A 17,298-nucleotide genomic window follows, 5' to 3' on the forward strand; every position below is an offset into this window, starting at 1 on the left:
TCTACAATCAATTTGACGGTGGACCAATTAATATGGTTCGAATTAGACTAGGTTTTTTAAGAGATTATCAAATTTTAATTTTTCTTTGATTATAACCAAACTATAACTAGAAAATATAAGAACAACTCAAATGTTATTTATTATCTGAAACATACCTAAAACATTTTTAATACTTGCGAAAAAATTTAGGACAAAATAAATGAACGTTTTGAACTTTTGAGTTCTTTATACGCATCAGTTTAACTAGGTGTAAACTAGGCATATATTAAATATACTGTATTATATATATACATAATTACGTATGATAGACGTATAGTTAAGCACAGTATATTGTAATAATTTCTTGGAAATTGAAATTACAGGAAAGGGAATATTAGGGATCTTCAAACCCTAGGACATTGACTCCTTCGAGAAATTGGTCTTGTTCCTTGTTGGTCTTATTTTTGTAACTCGTTTACGCTTAGATACAGGTTCTATTTGTGTGCGTCATATGACATAATGCTCTCGTCATCTTGTGGGTAAGTGGCAAACATTTTTCTTATTACATCTCATTTTTTGTCAACTTTCTATTACATCTGATATTTCTTTAAAAACCATTTTCCTCGATTTAATCTAGTGTTGCATATAGGGACATATATATATATATATATATGCCATCTCTAGCATAGTTAAATGCATGGTATAAAATCTAGAACTCATAACAAAAAAAAAACAATTGGTTGTTTATGAATTCTTTTTTTTTGTAAAAGATAGTAGTTGTTTATGAATTCATTGTTTAGGTTTATAGTAGTGCTATACTGAATTCTTAGAAAATATGTTCATAAGTTTTATCAGCGAATATAAAAGTACTTTTTATTTGATACTCCTCTACGGTGAGTTTATTTCACGATGAAATGATATCAAGACATATGTCTTACGATCTTACCTTACTTTACAACGAAAAATAAGGAACAAAAATAGTAACATACACTTTAAAAGAAAAATGCTGGGCAATTTGATCAACCGATGTAATACTGACGCAAACGTACAGATATTGTGACCCGTTTCACGGTATTCCGTTAGTTAAATACAGAGTTTGTTAAATGTATTTCCGTTATTGCGAATATAGAAATCCCTACGCAACACATTTCAGTAATTTATACGTCAGCAGAAAAAGAATCTTTGAAAAAATAAAAGAATCTTCTTGTCCATAACTTTTTTCATATCTTCAATTGGAGAATTACTAGTTCGTTACAGTAATTTGTAATATGCACGCTTTTAACACTCATCAGCAATCGACGAGACCACTATATATATATATACATATATAAAGTTATAGGTTAATACAAGTGCAAACATAAGTATGCACGCTTTTAACACTTCATTGAATATTTTGTGAAATTCTTTTATCAACAAATCTTGTAGTTGAAACCGTATAACTTTTAATTTAGTCTGGGAGTAGTAAATAATGGCAAAAATGGTTAGCTCGGCTACTACCTACAAATCCCTAGTACTGTATATGTCCAGAAATCATTGCGAGTTTGTAACTAGTTAACTAATCTAAACCGTTAGATCAAAGAAGCAATCTTACTAACTGAAGAATGATTAAGATTGAAAAGGATAATTAAATCCTCAATTGATATGATGATAAGGCGGATGCTAACCATAGATGCAAGACACCTATGATATACCCAAAAAAATATTTAGTAATATATTTTAGAGCAACTTATACATTACACAATATTCGAATAATAATTTTCCTTGATTTAAAATACTGCTTGTTTGTTTTTCTCAACTCATGATTTTATTTAAAATAATAAAAGTAGCTATCACCTTTTTGCCCCACTTTATGATAAAGCTAAAAGCATGGGAAAAAAAGTAAATATAAGATATAAAATAAGATTATTCTAATGAAAAGAAAATTAAAGTAAGAAAGAAAAAGAGAGAAAAAGACAAAATTAAAAACTTACAAAAGAAATTAGTAACAAATAAGTTCAAGATATAAGTTATTTTCGAGTTTTCTTTCTCTTTCTCTTCTCCATGAAAACTAAACTACTTAAGTTAAATAATAACGCTTCTCAGAGTTCTCCAAAGCTCTTGATCAGTAGACACATAAAAATATCTAGAGAGAGAGAGAGGGTGATGAATAGAGGTGCGTTGGAGAGTTCGCCGGTTCAACAACTGATGGTGGCTGGAAACCCTAATTGGTGGAACGTAAGCGGCAGCACGAGGCCACCACCACCATTGATGGGTCATCAACAGGGGCCGTTGCCGCCACAAATGACTCCTAACAACAATTATCTCCGACCACGAATGATGATGACTTCTTCTTCACCGCCTTTGCTTGATAACCCAAGTCTATCTTCTTGGCTTGAAAGCAATGATCTCCCTCCTGAGTCTTGGAGCCTTAGTCAACTTCTATTGTAACTCTTCATCTCTCTCTCTCTCCCTCCATATATGTATACATATGATGAAACGAAAATAGTCTCTAAGCACATGATTTTGAGTTCTCCTGGTTAACTTCATGGCTTCGTTTTATCATGTGTTGTAACCGAATCTTGATTTCTTCTTTAACAGTGATATTTTATATATATATATATATATATCGTTTAGATTATAATTAATTTTTTTTCACAAAACTCAAACTTTGCTTTTTGTGTTGTTCTAGTATTTTCAGTATCAAATACTCAAATCTAATAACGAATATTTTATTTGTGAATTTAAGGGGTGGACTGATGATGGGAGAGGAAGAGAGGTTGGAGATAATGAACCATCATGGTCATCATGATGAACAACACCACCATAGTTTTCAAGGGAAGATGAGATTAGAAAATTGGGAAGAACAAGTCTTACGCCACCAACAAGCTTCCATGGGAGTTGTTGACATTAAACAAGAGAGTAACATAAACAACAATAATGGCTATCTTATATCTTCTCCAAACTCACCTCCTAACAAATCTTGTGTCACAACCACGACCACAACAAGCCTCAATAGCAACGACAATACCAACAATAACAATAATATGTTGGGTTTCTCGAGCAATCACAATGGTTTAAATTTGTCCGAGGTTAGACACACTCCTCCGGATCGATCCTCTGAGGTAATTCCTTTTCCACCTCTCTAATATTTTGTTTAAAAAAAAGCTAAATAGAGTTAAAAAAAGATAACAGAGAGAAAAATCCGATATCTTATTAATATACATATAAATTAGTAAAACACATCATCTACTACGAAAAAGAGAAATCTAAAAAGGTCATTTAAAAAGAACAGGACAAACTTATTTCTTATTTTTGAGGTTTGAGATCTCAGTTTAACTCAACCAGAATAGGTTTTACTATGAATTTTTTTTTATTAAAGACTAACTGATCTTTGCTTTGGTTGTTATCTATATATGTGATGAAGTGTAACAGCTTAGATATTGGCGGCTCTACTAATAAGAAGCCAAGGCTTCAACCTTCTCCTTCGTCACAATCCACCCTCAAGGTAACTAAATTATATCAACAAAACTGTAATCAGCCTATATAAGTTATATATATATATATATAATCTCTCCCTGACATCAATACTAACAACACAAAAAACAAAAACACAAACACCAAGGAGAACAGACGAAGCAAACAAAACAGAATGGGCACAGAATAACCTGTGCGGTTTTGTGTTTCGTAACTCTTTTGTTCTATTTTGTTTTGTCTTCTTCTTCCTTCTTCATATTCCTTTTCTCTCTTTCTTTCAGTAAACCACACTAAATTTCTAGATATCCAAGTTTTCTTTTACTGTAAGCGTTTGAAACCTACCAATAAAAGACTCGTAGAAGAATTCAGATTAGATGAAATAACTGTTAGCTTTATACACAAATATACTAATCACTTCTACTTATGAAGCAAGCACGTTTTCTCTATGCATGGTAATTAGTAAGAAAATAAAACCGTACATGTGTGCATATAAAGTTTTTACTTTATGGTACTAATTAATTTTTGTTGATACTTAAAGGTGAGAAAGGAGAAATTAGGAGGCCGGATCGCAGTGCTTCATCAGCTAGTATCTCCTTTTGGCAAGGTCGTGATCGATATAATTAACAAATCCCATAATTAATCTTTTTCACAATTTATTAATCTTATCAAATCAACTTTCTAACTTTATTCTGAAAAATTACACCCCAAGAAAACTTTTATAACAAGGAGACGTTTTAGTTTTATTTTTGCTAATCTAAATCATTCTTCTTCCTTTTTTACCTTTTTTTTTTGCAGACTGACACAGCTTCTGTCCTGTCGGAAGCTATTGGATACATTAGATTCCTTCAGAGTCAAATTGAGGTGTGACTCGTCTTTTCCAAACGCTCAATATTCTCAATTTCCTTTTAGTATAAAAAGTAATGCTAAACTTAGCTTGGAGAAAAATACTTTTTGTCAGGTTAATCCAAGTCATTACTAAAACACAAATAATATCTCAAACATTTTTGGTATTTTTTAAATGGCCCCCGAGTATCAATTTCCTGATTACTGAAAATTCATAATTTAGTACATATGCTAGTTATAGACTTATAGTGTATGAACTTTCATATACAAATTCACGAAAATTATTAAGTGTTTTTTAATAGTGATGAAAAGAGACACATAAAATTTTACAAAATGGAGAGAAAGGGAGAGATAAAGATAGTTTAAATTATTCTCTCATTGTTAAGTTATATATCTTTGATTGATGTCGTTAATGTATAAAGTATATATTCTTAAACTGCTGCAGGCTCTTAGTCATCCATACTTTGGTACAACTGCCTCGGGGAATATGAGGAACCAACATGTAAACACACATGACCATACTATATAGTTTACACACCGTACCTACTTTTAATTGTCATATATATACTAAATACTCTCTTAATTCTGGTTTTTATAAATAGTTGCAAGGAGACAGAAGTTGCTTATTTCCTGAGGACCCTGGTCAGGTAAACACCCGTTTATTTATGTCTGTTTATACAATTATATGTATGCTTTATATTTATTATTATCGTTATTTAAAGCATACGGATTAAATGAATAAAAATCTTAAAATGTGGACAGCTTTAATTTCCAAAATGTATCCCATTTTCTTCCTTTTTGTTGTTTCCTTTTAAAATAAAGTTGAATTAATATTAAAAGATTAAAAGATGCAATCACCAGCTTTTTGTACTAATCACCAGCTTTTTGTATTCACCTCGCTTATTTATTACTGTAACCAGGAAAGTTTCTTAAAACCAACAAAGCCACTAATTTTTCTTTTTTTGAACGGCGCCACTAAATTTATTATTTTTATTTTTTTGAACACGATCGCCCAATAAATTTATTTAAATATCACATTTTCTTCCTTATTTTTGTTCTCCATCAAATTGCATTTCATATTGTGTGGGGGCGTCTTTTGTTATGATTTCATCTTTAAAATTTAGTTAAATATACAAAACAAAGTTTAGTGAAATATATTTCTTGTAAAATTATCAGCCAAAATATCATGAATCTTAATTTTGAAGTAATTTTTTTTTGTCATTCTGTCCCTTTTTGAACATTTTATGTCCCATTTTACAGGTTGATTCACATTTTTACACGTTAAATATCAAATGTATAATTTTATTTATTGATAAAATACTCTATCTCTTAAGAAGTCCTATGCCATTTCATTTTCATATATTAAAACTATATATAATATTATGTATAAAAGATATTAACCATATTATATCTTGTCAAGCGTGAAAAAAGGCAGGCATACTAATGTGTTATTTTGCTGGCAATCAATGCAATACAAATCTTACGCTATTTTATTTTATTATATGGTTTTAGCTCGTGAATGATCAATGCGTGAAGAGAAGAGGAGCCTCGTCTTCGTCTTCAGAGAATCAAAATGCAAAAGAAGAACCTAAGAAAGATTTAAGAAGTCGAGGTTTATGTCTTGTTCCAATCTCCTACACACTCCAGGTCGGCAGTGACAATGGCGCCGACTATTGGGCTCCGACACTCGGCTCCGCCAGTTTTCACTGAGCCTATGAAATTATACCACGTGGAATTCCAACGTTAGAGAAAATGATATAACATCACGAGCAGTCAATCTAACGAGAAACCAACAAACTGAGTTTCCAAGACTGATTGCTCATGATGCTATACAAAGTACTTGGTTTAATAATCTGCTAAAGAATTTGCGTTTGGCGTTTCATCATTTGTTGTTGTGTAATCAGATGATCAAAGCATATTCTGTCTTTTAGGATACTGTTTGTTAATGTTTTTACTGGTTCGTTTAATTTGTGGTTAAGTACTCGAAGCAAAGCGAACATAAACTTGTCTTCAAAGGATTGTTAGATCGAAAAGCTAGGCCTGGTCCATGAAAAGCCTAAATAGTTAAGGTGGTCTGTTTAAATGCTCTGGCTCTTGTTTCAATCTCTCTGAAAGTACAAAAATAAAACTCTCCTCTTTTTTTTTCCTCTGAAAGTTTCAAGAAAAGCTTTTCTTTGGTTCCGTTTCTTTTTTCTTTGGTTCCGTTTCTTCACATTGTTTATTTTCATGCTACAAAAATGACGCTTTTCCTCTATGCAACTACGACGAGTTAACAATCGATTGGTTCGTGCGGTTCCCAATCCACCATTACCCAAACATGGTAAGAGCGATAACCCTACAAGACAACCGCGTCTCCATGTTACTGATTGATGAAACATGGTTTTGGTTTAATCTTCGATTCCAAAGGCATGGTTCAATTCCTAATATCGATTGGTTTAGTATGGTTTTAGTTTGATATTTTGTTTCTCAAACCGGTTCAGTTCAGTTTCAAACCTTGCCACGACTTAATCCAGTTGTTGGTTCGATTCAGGGCCAGCTCACAAGGGGACAAACGGTGCGATCGTTCCAGATCCAAATGTTCCCCGTATAGTAATAATTAAAGGGTTTAATTTTTTTATAAATCTATATTTTATATATAATAAATAAAATTAAAAAGGATCTAAAATTATTTGATATGTATATAGTTTTATTTTCATTACAAAATATACAAAATATTACTGATTAAAATTTTAAAATATATTAAACATTATCTAATATAAATTTTAGAGGATAAATTTTTTTTTTTGGCCCCTAACAATGTTGAGCCAGTCCTGGTTCGATTTCAGCTTTGTAAGAATCAGATTAGATTTGTCCAAATCAAATACTTAATAATATTCCGGTTCGAGTTTGAGCAGTGGGAAAAATACAAAGAGTGCGTTTTGTGGTTCCATTACACTAAACCCATCTTAGTAAGATACTAAAAACAAAGTGAACAAGGGGAGTAACTTTAGCCCAAGTTAATACATAAGAACCGATAGAACCATGATAATCGGTTCAATTGCCCATAATCCATGAGAAGATAGAAAAAAGAAGGCCCAGAAAACGCCTGCAGAAGGCAAATGAAACCCAGAAGAGTTGGTAAAGACTCGTTAGCTCCTGTCTTCCTCAAGGAAAGAAATTTTGATTTGAAATATAAAATGCATGTTCTACTATCAAGAATTGAAAATATGGCTATTTTGTTTTAGTCTTTTAGACATATTACTGGGTATTTGCGAAGATAACTAAACAATATATCTACTGGATGGATATGCATTCACAATTTTGTTAGCGGAGTTTTGGTATAAAATTCCTTTTAAAAGTTCTTTTGATTTGAATATATATAAAAGAAATTAGCATACAGTGTTAGATAATATTATTGTGATCTTTCTTTTGTAAAATTATTTTTCTACGATTTAGTCAGCTATAAAATATTTAATTAATAGAAAGTTTATTGAACAGACAATAACTAACCTAGCTTTTACCAAAAAGAAAAGAAAAATAACTAGCCTAGCATTTTCCGAGCATAACAATAAATGGCATTGCTTCCATGTGTATTAGAGCATGTTTATCCCTTGGATCCTTAATGGATTTCTTAATGATTATTTAACTATATAAGTGTACATTAGTGGACTTAAGAACTCTACTAAGAAATTGTTTGATTTTGTGCCTCCATTGGTAGTTTCTTAATTAAGGGTTCTTAAGAAAAAAAAAAATTTTAAGACAATTTTATTTATTAAATGAAACATAATTAAAGAAACATTTTCAAGATAGGATTTTAAATAAAAACATAAAAACAAAGATTACTAAAATAAACGAGAAAATTTAGAAAGAAACATCTAAATTCAGTTGTTGTCTTCATTATGTCCAAATTTACGCCATATATGTTCAACCAAATCAGCCTTCAGTTGTCGATGTCTTTGTTTATCACGAATAGTAGTTCGAACACCCATCATATTGGCAATATTTGAAGGCGTGTCCGTAGAATACGTGAGATCCACATGTGAACCTCCGTTGTCTTCTCCTTGTTCGAACTCTGAAACATCAAAATGACGGTATCCATTTCGTTCATCTTCAACTATCATATTATGGAGTATGATACATGCTCTCATAATCTTCCCGATTTTGGCTTTATCCCAAATACGTGCTGGATTTTTAATAATCCCAAATCGAGCTTGCAAGACTCCAAAAGCACGCTCAACATCTTTTCGGACACCTTCTTGATGTTGAGCAAATAAAGCCGCTTTCGGACCTTGTGGTAGTGAAATAGATTGGACAAAAGTTGCCCATTTCGGATAAATACCATCGGTGAGATAGTAAGCCAAACGATACTCGTTTCCATTGACAGAGAAAGTAACTTGCGGAGCTTGACCGTTTATTATGTCATCAAAAACTGGTGAGCGATCAAGAACATTGATATCGTTTAAAGTACCTGGAGGTCCAAAAAACGCATGCCATATCCATAGATCGTACGAAGCAACCGCCTCTAATACGATTGTGGGTTTAGCCGAACCACGTGAATATTGCCCTTTCCAAGCGGTGGGACAATTCTTCCACTCCCAATGCATACAATCGATGCTTCCTACCATCCCCGGAAATCCACGTTGCTCACCAATATAAAGTAGACGTTGAAGATCAGCCGGTGTTGGTCTTCGTAGGTACTCAGCGCCGAATAGATTTATTATTCCTTCGACAAAATGTTCCACACATAACCGAGCAGTAGTTGAACCGAGTCGGAGGTATTCGTCAACAGCGTCAGTCGCAGAACCATACGCCAAGACACGAATGGCTGCTGTACACTTTTGAAGTGCAGAGAGACTACGCCTTCCGAGAGCATCTTTCTTTTCTCGAAAGTATTCAACTTCATTAGAGAGTCGATCAACAATACGCAGGAACAATGGCTTGTTCATTCTAAATCGTCGTCGGAATAGATTTTCAGGATATGTTGGATTTTCACTGAAATAATCATTCCATAAACGTTTATCGCCTTCTTCCCGGTTTCTTTCTATATGAACTCGTTTTTTTCTTGTTCTTCTTTCCACTTCTTGATCACCATTATTATTGGCTAAATTCTCGAGTGTTTGATCAAAATAGTCATCAATATATTGATTAAAATATTGATCAAAACTTTCATCATCTTGTTCGAAAGTATTATGAGAAGAAGAAGCCATTGAATAAATATAGTTGATTAAAAAAAAAAGAAGAATAGCGTTTCCTGAGAATAGCTATGAGAAGATGAGATGAGAAAGGTGAGTGTTTGGTAATTCGTAGGAGTTGTGATTAAAAAAAAAGAAGGATAGCGTTTGGTGATTTACAAGCTCTGAAGAAGAGAGTTTGGTGAAAAGGTGAGAAGAAGTTTTGGTGATTACAATGGATGGTGAATGAGATCTTTATATAGAGCAAATGACTAGTATAGATTACAACATCTCGTGACTTGTTCTCGTGTCACATAAATACAAACATTAGTAAAAGACATACAACCTTGTGACCACTTGTGACACATACATACAAACATAAGTACAACCGTCATTGCTGTTGCGTTTTGATCGGTTGTGGGTTTCGATTGGTGGTGGTTTCGATCGGTGGTTGTTTCGATCGGCGACGGAGAAGATGAAATGACGAGAACCACGACGGAAGATCGGTGGTGGAGTCACGGTCGTGGGTTTCGATCTATCGTCGGACCACTTCTTTTTCGTTAACGGAGAAAACGAAGAGAGATGAGAGAATGAAGTGAGGAGAGAAAAAAAGGAAAACAGAAAAGAAAATAGAAAAAAAAAATACTTTTGCCTCTTGTGCTGACACGTGCCTCTAAAACCCCCCTTATTACCGATCACAAAAATCCCACATTAAGGATCGATAATCTCCTTTTCCTTTTATTTTGATTTAATTAATTCATTTCTTTTGGCTAAGGATCCCATTAAGGACTTGCGATAAACATGGTCTTAATTTGTTAGTAGATAAGTAGTATTATTCAATTATGAATATTCAACATATTTAAGTACATATAGTTGTATTGGATAAATTTCTCATTTTATATATGTTCTCTTTTCCGGTGGATCATATTATTGAGAAACATAATATATAGTGGATTAAGAGGGGTTATCCATAACACCCGATCCAACAACAAATTATATAAGAAAACATATTTATGCAGAAGATGACAAAATTAAAAATCGTCTCTTACTTTTTTTTATTCCAAATCACAAAAACTACAGAATCTTCCCACTCAATGAAAGCATACCAACAAATAATAAAAGAAGATTTAAAGAAAAAACAATAAGATAAAAAAAATAAGAGCTGAGCGTTTTTTCTTTTCATACATCATAAAAAATTGATGTTCTAATTTTGTTACAGGTAATTATTAATTAGGTAAATTTAAATATTTAATATAGATTATTATGATAAATAGTACTACTAATAATAATTCTAGAACAGTTTATACAATATAAAATATATAATAATTAATTTATATATACTGTATCTGTAATAAACATCTAATATAATATTCGAAACCAGAACGATGACTTTATCTACAATATTCTAGTTATTAATCCCATTAAATGTTACACCTATTAATTTATAGAAATCATATAATCAAACTCCAAATTTAATATAAAAGTTTTAAACATTTAATAAATAAAGTAAAACTATTTTGAAGAAATTTTTTATAGTGACTAGACCTCACCGCAAGTGGTGTCTCAAATCCAGAAAAGTTCCTTTTCTTTTTTGAAGAGTTGTGGTACCACCACGCCGACAGAAAATCGAACATGCGATCTCTAACAGTCGCCTATGAAAAAGAGACCGCTGGAATACAAGCTCTTCTCAAGTTTTAAAGATTTGGTCACTTTTTTTTGTCACAAAGATACTTAAATTTAAAAGCCCAAAGAGGCAAAGTCAACCCACTAGAAGAGATTACACAGAAGCAGCTCTAAAAGCATGTTTAGCCAAAGAGTCTGCTCTTTCATTGTTCTTGCGAGGAATATGAGAAAAGACGATAAAATCAAACTCAGAGGAGATTTCTTAAATATCTCTGACGATACCCACAATTTCCTTCATTTGCTATTTGTTGTTGATTGCTGCTATGAGCGTTGAGCTGTCGGAGCAAACTCTGAGCTTTGAGAGCTTCATTGTTGCCGCCAATGCAGAGACCCGATCGGACTTCTAGTGCTTCTGCGATTAGTGGGGAATTGACAAAATCTTGTGTTGTGTGTCCTCGATCTTGCACTGGATTCACTAAACCTGTGAAAATCCAAGCAAGTCCCGCTTTGCGCTGACCTTTATCCCACGCTGCATCTGTTTGACATTCAATTAGATCTTGTCGAAGCGAGATCTGGTCATATCGGTAAGGAGGTAGCTTCTTCCCCTTGGTCTGTTGTCCTTGTTGAGCTTGCTTCCATTCTCTTGTTAGCCCTAAAGCTTTTGCTGCGACCTCTTCAGGTGCCCAGCTCTTGTCTTCAAAGATGAGCATGTTTCGTTTTTTTCAGATCATCCAACAGATCCAGGACATGATATTTGTCGTTACTCTTGCCGGTAGGAGACATATCACTTTATGGAACCAGGTGATGGCTATTTTGAAAGTCTCACCTACAACTATGTCAACTATGTGTTTAAGAGGGATCTGAGCCCAGACTTTCCGAGCAAACTCGCAGAAAAAAAAGGTATGCATCAGTGTTTCAGGTTCCTTACATCTTGGACAGCAAACTTCTGAACTCATTCCTCTTTTTGCAAGTTTTCTCTTAATGGTATAGCTCATTAGAAGACGTACCATATAAATACTTTCAGTTTTGGGGAGTATTCCTCCGCCTAAAGGTCTTTAATCTAATTAATTTTCACTAAAACTCAGCGTTTAATACCACAATATGTAGTAAAACACTAATATTTTCAGCAATATACAATATACTAATACCATATAACTTAATTCCCATGTTAATATTTCAGCAAGTGGGGATAGGTGGCTATGATTAGCTTAGATGCCTTCATGTCTAAGCTCTAAGGTTCATGGCCCATTCCGAAAGCTGCTTTAAGAAACCCCAAAAATGAAAAATTATCTAAAATAATAATAACAACAATCTAATTTTGTTTTAAATATAAATTAAAACAATGAGACTGAAAAAAACAAAGCACTAGTTTTCGAAACAAGGCGTATATTATATATATAGCTATATAGCCTATATTACTGGAATGGCTTTGTCGTGTGTCGCTTTCGCCAATTATTAGTTTCGAGTTGAAACCTCGTGTCGTTTCCATGTATTATTCCTTCTTGACGACTTACACGCGCTGTCGTTTTCGATTCAGTTGTGTGGCTACCGGCTACTACAATCGTAGTGGTATTCCAAAGGAAAACTCATAAGATTGTTTCTTATAAAATATAACAGCATAAAACTTTCTTTTGAAGAAAGTAAAAGAAGCGTATACAATTTTCTTTTGATTAATGAGATATACAAATTATCCACAATTAATATATCCTACTATGTATATGTTTCTTATGATATTCTTTCAGTTTTACAATGAATACTAGCTAGTCATTTCTAGATTTTAAGATCATCGATTCGGTGAATACGGTTAATAATGTTCCCTAATTCACAAAAAGTAGCATCAGTTAATTACAAACTCAAAAATCTTTCGATGTTCGATCAACAAACGTTAGTAAATGACCATACATTGGACTAAAAGACCTTTTGGTATACGAGCTTGTGGTCTATTTGTGGAGTAACACGTATAAGAAGTTTCCAACGACAACAAAGTAAATGTTGATCGCCACGTACGAATATGTCTTTTCCTTTAATTTGTTGGATCGCCTTAGTGGCTACGGCAACGGTCTAAATTTGCTATCAACTTTAAAGACATGACTCAACTAATATATCATAGCTGTACTGCCCGCTACCCGGGTTCGAGTCTTGCCACAACGGATTTAACATCCCTTCCGTTGGGGCGCTGGACCCCTTTCGGGGGGATAGTTCGGAATGTGCCTGCCCAGATACCAGAGTTATCAAAAAAAAAAAAAAAAAAAAAACTAATATATCATATTAAATTTATGAAAAGCTTTGGAGGACATATACACTTAGGGACAATCTAATCATAGTTAATGTTGCATCTGATTGGATATTGGGCATGATGTTTCAAACGCAATTATCATTAAAATGTGTGATATTCTATTGAAAGATATAGTAAGTTGTTTTAAATAAAGGTAAGCGTAAATACAAAGAAAAAATATCAACTCCAGACCATTTCCACTTTAATATATGTAATCAAGTGAAAACATAATTCACATAAAATGTGTATATGTATACACTCTTTCTAACAAAAACATAATTACAGTACAAGGAATTATTGTTTTGACCAAAGTTGCATACACGATTTTCTTCCTGTTAAATACTATCACAATCTTATAACACAAATGCAAATACATTAACAGAAAACGTATAAATACAGAGATGGTTATCAAATAATTAATTGTATACTATAATATAAATATTGAAGGTTCAGACCTGTTCCAAAAAAAAAAAAAAAAAAAAAAAAAAAAAAAAAAAAGAAGGTTCAGACCAGGTTATAACTTACAAAGGATTCACTGATTATTTGATTAGGGGTACCAGCATAGGTCAGTCTCTCTTGCTGACACAGATCGGTACTTGTCTAGAATTGCGATTAAGAAATCTAACTCATGTACGCGTAATATTTATAGTTCTTGAACTGTATACATGTGTTTAATTTCTAAGAACTTGATTATAAATATTATTTGTTAACTATTGTAGATGTAATAAAACTTAAATGTAAAGTCTTAAGAAAATGATAGTTCTCTAGAGCTGGGTAAAAAAATTGTAAAGTTGTAGTATATTTTGTTACGAGCAAAACTCTTTAAGTTGCTCGCCATGCTCGTAGATCAGCCTGCCAGAAAACGGCTATACTCATAAAAAGCTCACGAATGATATTTGGTTTACTTAATTCACACTCACTTTTGAAACGTTGTAACCACCATAACTACAATTCGGTTGCTTACTCTAGAGTTAAAGGCAAGCTTATTTTACCCTCAACTTCATTTCCATCATTAACGGTTAGATATGCATGTGATATGATATGGATAACTAAGCTCTAACAAAATGATTTTTTTAAGAAATAAAGCAATTAAATCATACAGAGAAGACTTCTTTATTGGCGACTACTCCAACCTCTTAACGAGAAAGAAAAATCTTTTGTCTAAAGTTGTGGTTTTAGCCTTTAGGTTGTTTCTCTTTCTTTACATTTATTTTATCATATACAATATCCTTTTTCATTTTTATATTAAATATATTATTTTCCTTATCCTTTAAATACGCTCAACTTCTTTCTTCCATTGCAACCCAAAATTACAAGAGTGCGACTACAGACGAGCAAAAGAAGAAGAACAAAAATATAATATCCTCTAGGAAATTTTTTTTTTTAAATGGAAGCTTCTATACCAAAGAGAGACTTATACACAGAAATAGAACAAAACGCTCAAGTCGCAGCCAAGAGACTTTGGAAAGTCGTGCGGATCGTCTTCTGCGTTTTGAAAACCGGTACGGTCAAAAACAAGCTCATGCTTGACTTAAACCTAATGCTCAAGAGAGGCAACAAAGCCATCACTAACCTCCGCCGCCGACGTTCTAGCTTCACTGGCGGCGCTGACGTTACCTCATCCGCACGCGTCCGTGACTACGAGTTCAGCTGCAGTACCACCCCAGCGAATGATCCTTTTGCCTATAGGTGCAAACGCAAACGCCGCGTCCACGGCGGTATTGACAAAGAAGACGCGGTGACGGAAGCGGTTAAGAAGGTTTTTGAGTTGTTAGGAGAGAATGACACGAATGCGGCGGCCATGGTGGGGGTAGCGGCTGGAGAGTCTCCATTGATGGCGTTTCCAGCGGTGAGAGTGACGGATTCACCGTTTCCATTAGACGACGGAGGAGACCATGATCACGTGGTGGATAAAGCGGCGGAGGAGTTTATAAAGAAGTTTTATAAGAACCTTAAGTTGCAAAAGAAGATGGGGAACGCGTTAGAGTCGCCGTACCACGACGGTTGGGTTAGGTGATGCGTGCCTTTAGTGACCAAAGATTGCTTCATGACTCATGCACAAATGAAATAATAAGGGCAATATTGAGTGGAACAGTGATTTTCAAGTTTTCTTAGATATATTTCCCTTCGAGTGTTGTTGTATACTTCGATTTGACTTATGTTTGTCTCTTCGGTAAAATATGTAAACATGGCTGTGTATATATTTTCTTATCATAGTGAAAAAAAATACTATATTGGTGAGTCTATCAATTCCATAATAACGTCATCTCTCTCATAAATTAATTACAATATGTAATCATTTGTAATACTTTAAAATATACATATCATCCATGCCATGTCGCATAGCAGTTTACGCTAGCGTTCACTCGAGTTAACTCGCATATTTTAACCAAGAAGTAAATCTAATCAAATTAATGAATGATTTTGAGACATAAAAAAGGTGCTATCTTTTCTGTTTTTATGCAGAATACATATTGAATAGCATTAGTGAACTAATACAACGTAGATAGTATGTTTCTCCTGTCACAAACAAAAATAAGTATATATTATATGATAATTTGATATGTTAAGCAGGCACAAAACAGTAAAGATTTGTATAAACTGAGGGAAAAAAAGAAGAGAAAATATTAAGTTACAATGTCGCTCTCAAGTTGTTCATCGAGCAACTATATCGCTTCGAAAAATTCAATTTGGTTCATAACTTCATATAAAAATTGCTGGTGGAGGCAATTTATTACGACATGTTACCTATTGAAAAAACGTGATTCTCAGGTATTAAAACACCTAACGTCTTATCTCTTTATTCATTCACCAAGTCGCCAGTCCTTAGCTTTTTTAATGAATTCTTGTAGTGTGTCCAATTGAAACCGGTTAAATCTTATCTAAATACCAAGAATATTATACAGTATATAATTTGTATAGTCGTAAAATAAATGTAGCATATAATATATTTGATACATGGAAAATTAATATGTTCCTCACTTCCCCCTGTTTTTTTAGTACAAATATTTTATTTAAATAGTTTAAATTTATTTGACAAAAAATCACACATCATTGAAAGTACTGATTAGATATTCTTACAACAAATCAAATTTGAACGAAAATGAATATATGCACTATATAATTAGAGTTTTATGATCAGAAGTAGAAGAAAAAGTCAGTAACACAGTAAACCAGTTTTTGTGTGTTTATGATCATTCTACAATTCTTTTAAGAGTGTTTTTATTATTTAATTATTTTGTTATCCTGATTAATGTATCCTGCATACCATTCGATTTATGTCCTTTGTCACAGTACACAACAATCGAAGATACAAGGGCTTTAAATGTTTACAACCGTTACGCACTGCACCGCAGTTAACATTAACAAAAATCTCTACATATATCATATATCTATACGTTTTTATAACTGTTAAAATCGTACCGCAGTTGAACCGCTTGTCCCGCACCGTTCAAACCGCAATCACCACTCGAGCCCAAATCTTTCCTTTGAAACCTTTTTGGGCTTGGCCTTCTCAACAACAGGCTTCACCTTCCTAACCACAATAGTCACTGCCAATTGCTTTCTCCTAAAAGCCCGCCTGTTTCTATTATTTCTCGTCTAAGCTCCTCAACTGGATCACCAACGGTCACTTCCACTATTGTGTGATACATACAAATTTGTAACAAAACTTGGATATCTACTCAAATATAGATGTAGTCATATAAATTTTTGTTTTAGAAAGGTAGTTACTTAGATGTCCAGTTATTTGATTAGAGTACAAATTTAAAGTGTTTCTTAAAAAAAAAATACTTTTTCCACATTTGAATGCTTTATATTTTAGTTTTCTATTTAAAAATTGATGTTTAAAATATAATCTATACTATTAAATTAGGATCATGACCTATTGATATATGTTGTGTCCAACTTAAATTATAACTGATCTAAATATTAAACGAATCTAGCCTCTTTCAATACTAATGCACGCTCTTATTA

The 17,298-nt window shown here is 33.1% G+C and overlaps 3 protein-coding genes across 3 annotated transcripts; 2 read left to right on the forward strand and 1 right to left on the reverse strand.

The window, feature by feature from the left end:
* Positions 1-1,983: 1,983 nt before the first annotated feature.
* Positions 1,984-6,242, forward strand: LOC106389794 (transcription factor bHLH68). The gene is made up of 8 exons (XM_048764489.1): positions 1,984-2,402; positions 2,705-3,080; positions 3,383-3,463; positions 3,971-4,036; positions 4,228-4,293; positions 4,721-4,777; positions 4,878-4,922; positions 5,788-6,242. The coding sequence occupies exons 1-8, from the start codon at positions 2,020-2,022 to the stop codon at positions 5,983-5,985; spliced, it is 1,272 nt and encodes a 423-aa protein (XP_048620446.1). The 5' UTR covers positions 1,984-2,019; the 3' UTR covers positions 5,986-6,242.
* Positions 6,243-6,431: 189 nt separating this feature from the next.
* LOC125590776 lies at positions 6,432-12,740 on the reverse strand. The gene has a single exon (XM_048764488.1). It carries the CDS (start codon positions 9,459-9,461, stop codon positions 8,136-8,138), a length of 1,326 nt encoding a protein of 441 aa, XP_048620445.1. The 5' UTR covers positions 9,462-12,740; the 3' UTR covers positions 6,432-8,135.
* A 1,830-nt stretch (positions 12,741-14,570) lies between these two features.
* LOC106386100 lies at positions 14,571-15,567 on the forward strand. The gene has a single exon (XM_013825995.3). It carries the CDS (start codon positions 14,711-14,713, stop codon positions 15,338-15,340), a length of 630 nt encoding a protein of 209 aa, XP_013681449.2. The 5' UTR covers positions 14,571-14,710; the 3' UTR covers positions 15,341-15,567.
* Positions 15,568-17,298: the final 1,731 nt, after the last annotated feature.

The sequence above is a fragment of the Brassica napus genome, chromosome A3 (genome assembly GCF_020379485.1).
Source record: "Brassica napus cultivar Da-Ae chromosome A3, Da-Ae, whole genome shotgun sequence".
NCBI lineage: Eukaryota > Viridiplantae > Streptophyta > Magnoliopsida > Brassicales > Brassicaceae > Brassica > Brassica napus.

Bases quoted from the DNA above. Each gene is read 5' to 3' on its own strand.
- LOC106389794 (XM_048764489.1), top strand. From the start codon at position 2,020: ATGAAAACTAAACTACTTAAGTTAAATAATAACGCTTCTCAGAGTTCT. The intron at 3,081-3,382 runs GTAATTCCTTTT...TATGTGATGAAG, and splicing joins CTCCGGATCGATCCTCTGAG to TGTAACAGCTTAGATATTGG. The intron at 4,294-4,720 runs GTGTGACTCGTC...AAACTGCTGCAG, and splicing joins TCCTTCAGAGTCAAATTGAG to GCTCTTAGTCATCCATACTT.
- LOC125590776 (XM_048764488.1), bottom strand. From the start codon at position 9,461: ATGGCTTCTTCTTCTCATAATACTTTCGAACAAGATGATGAAAGTTTT.
- LOC106386100 (XM_013825995.3), top strand. From the start codon at position 14,711: ATGGAAGCTTCTATACCAAAGAGAGACTTATACACAGAAATAGAACAA.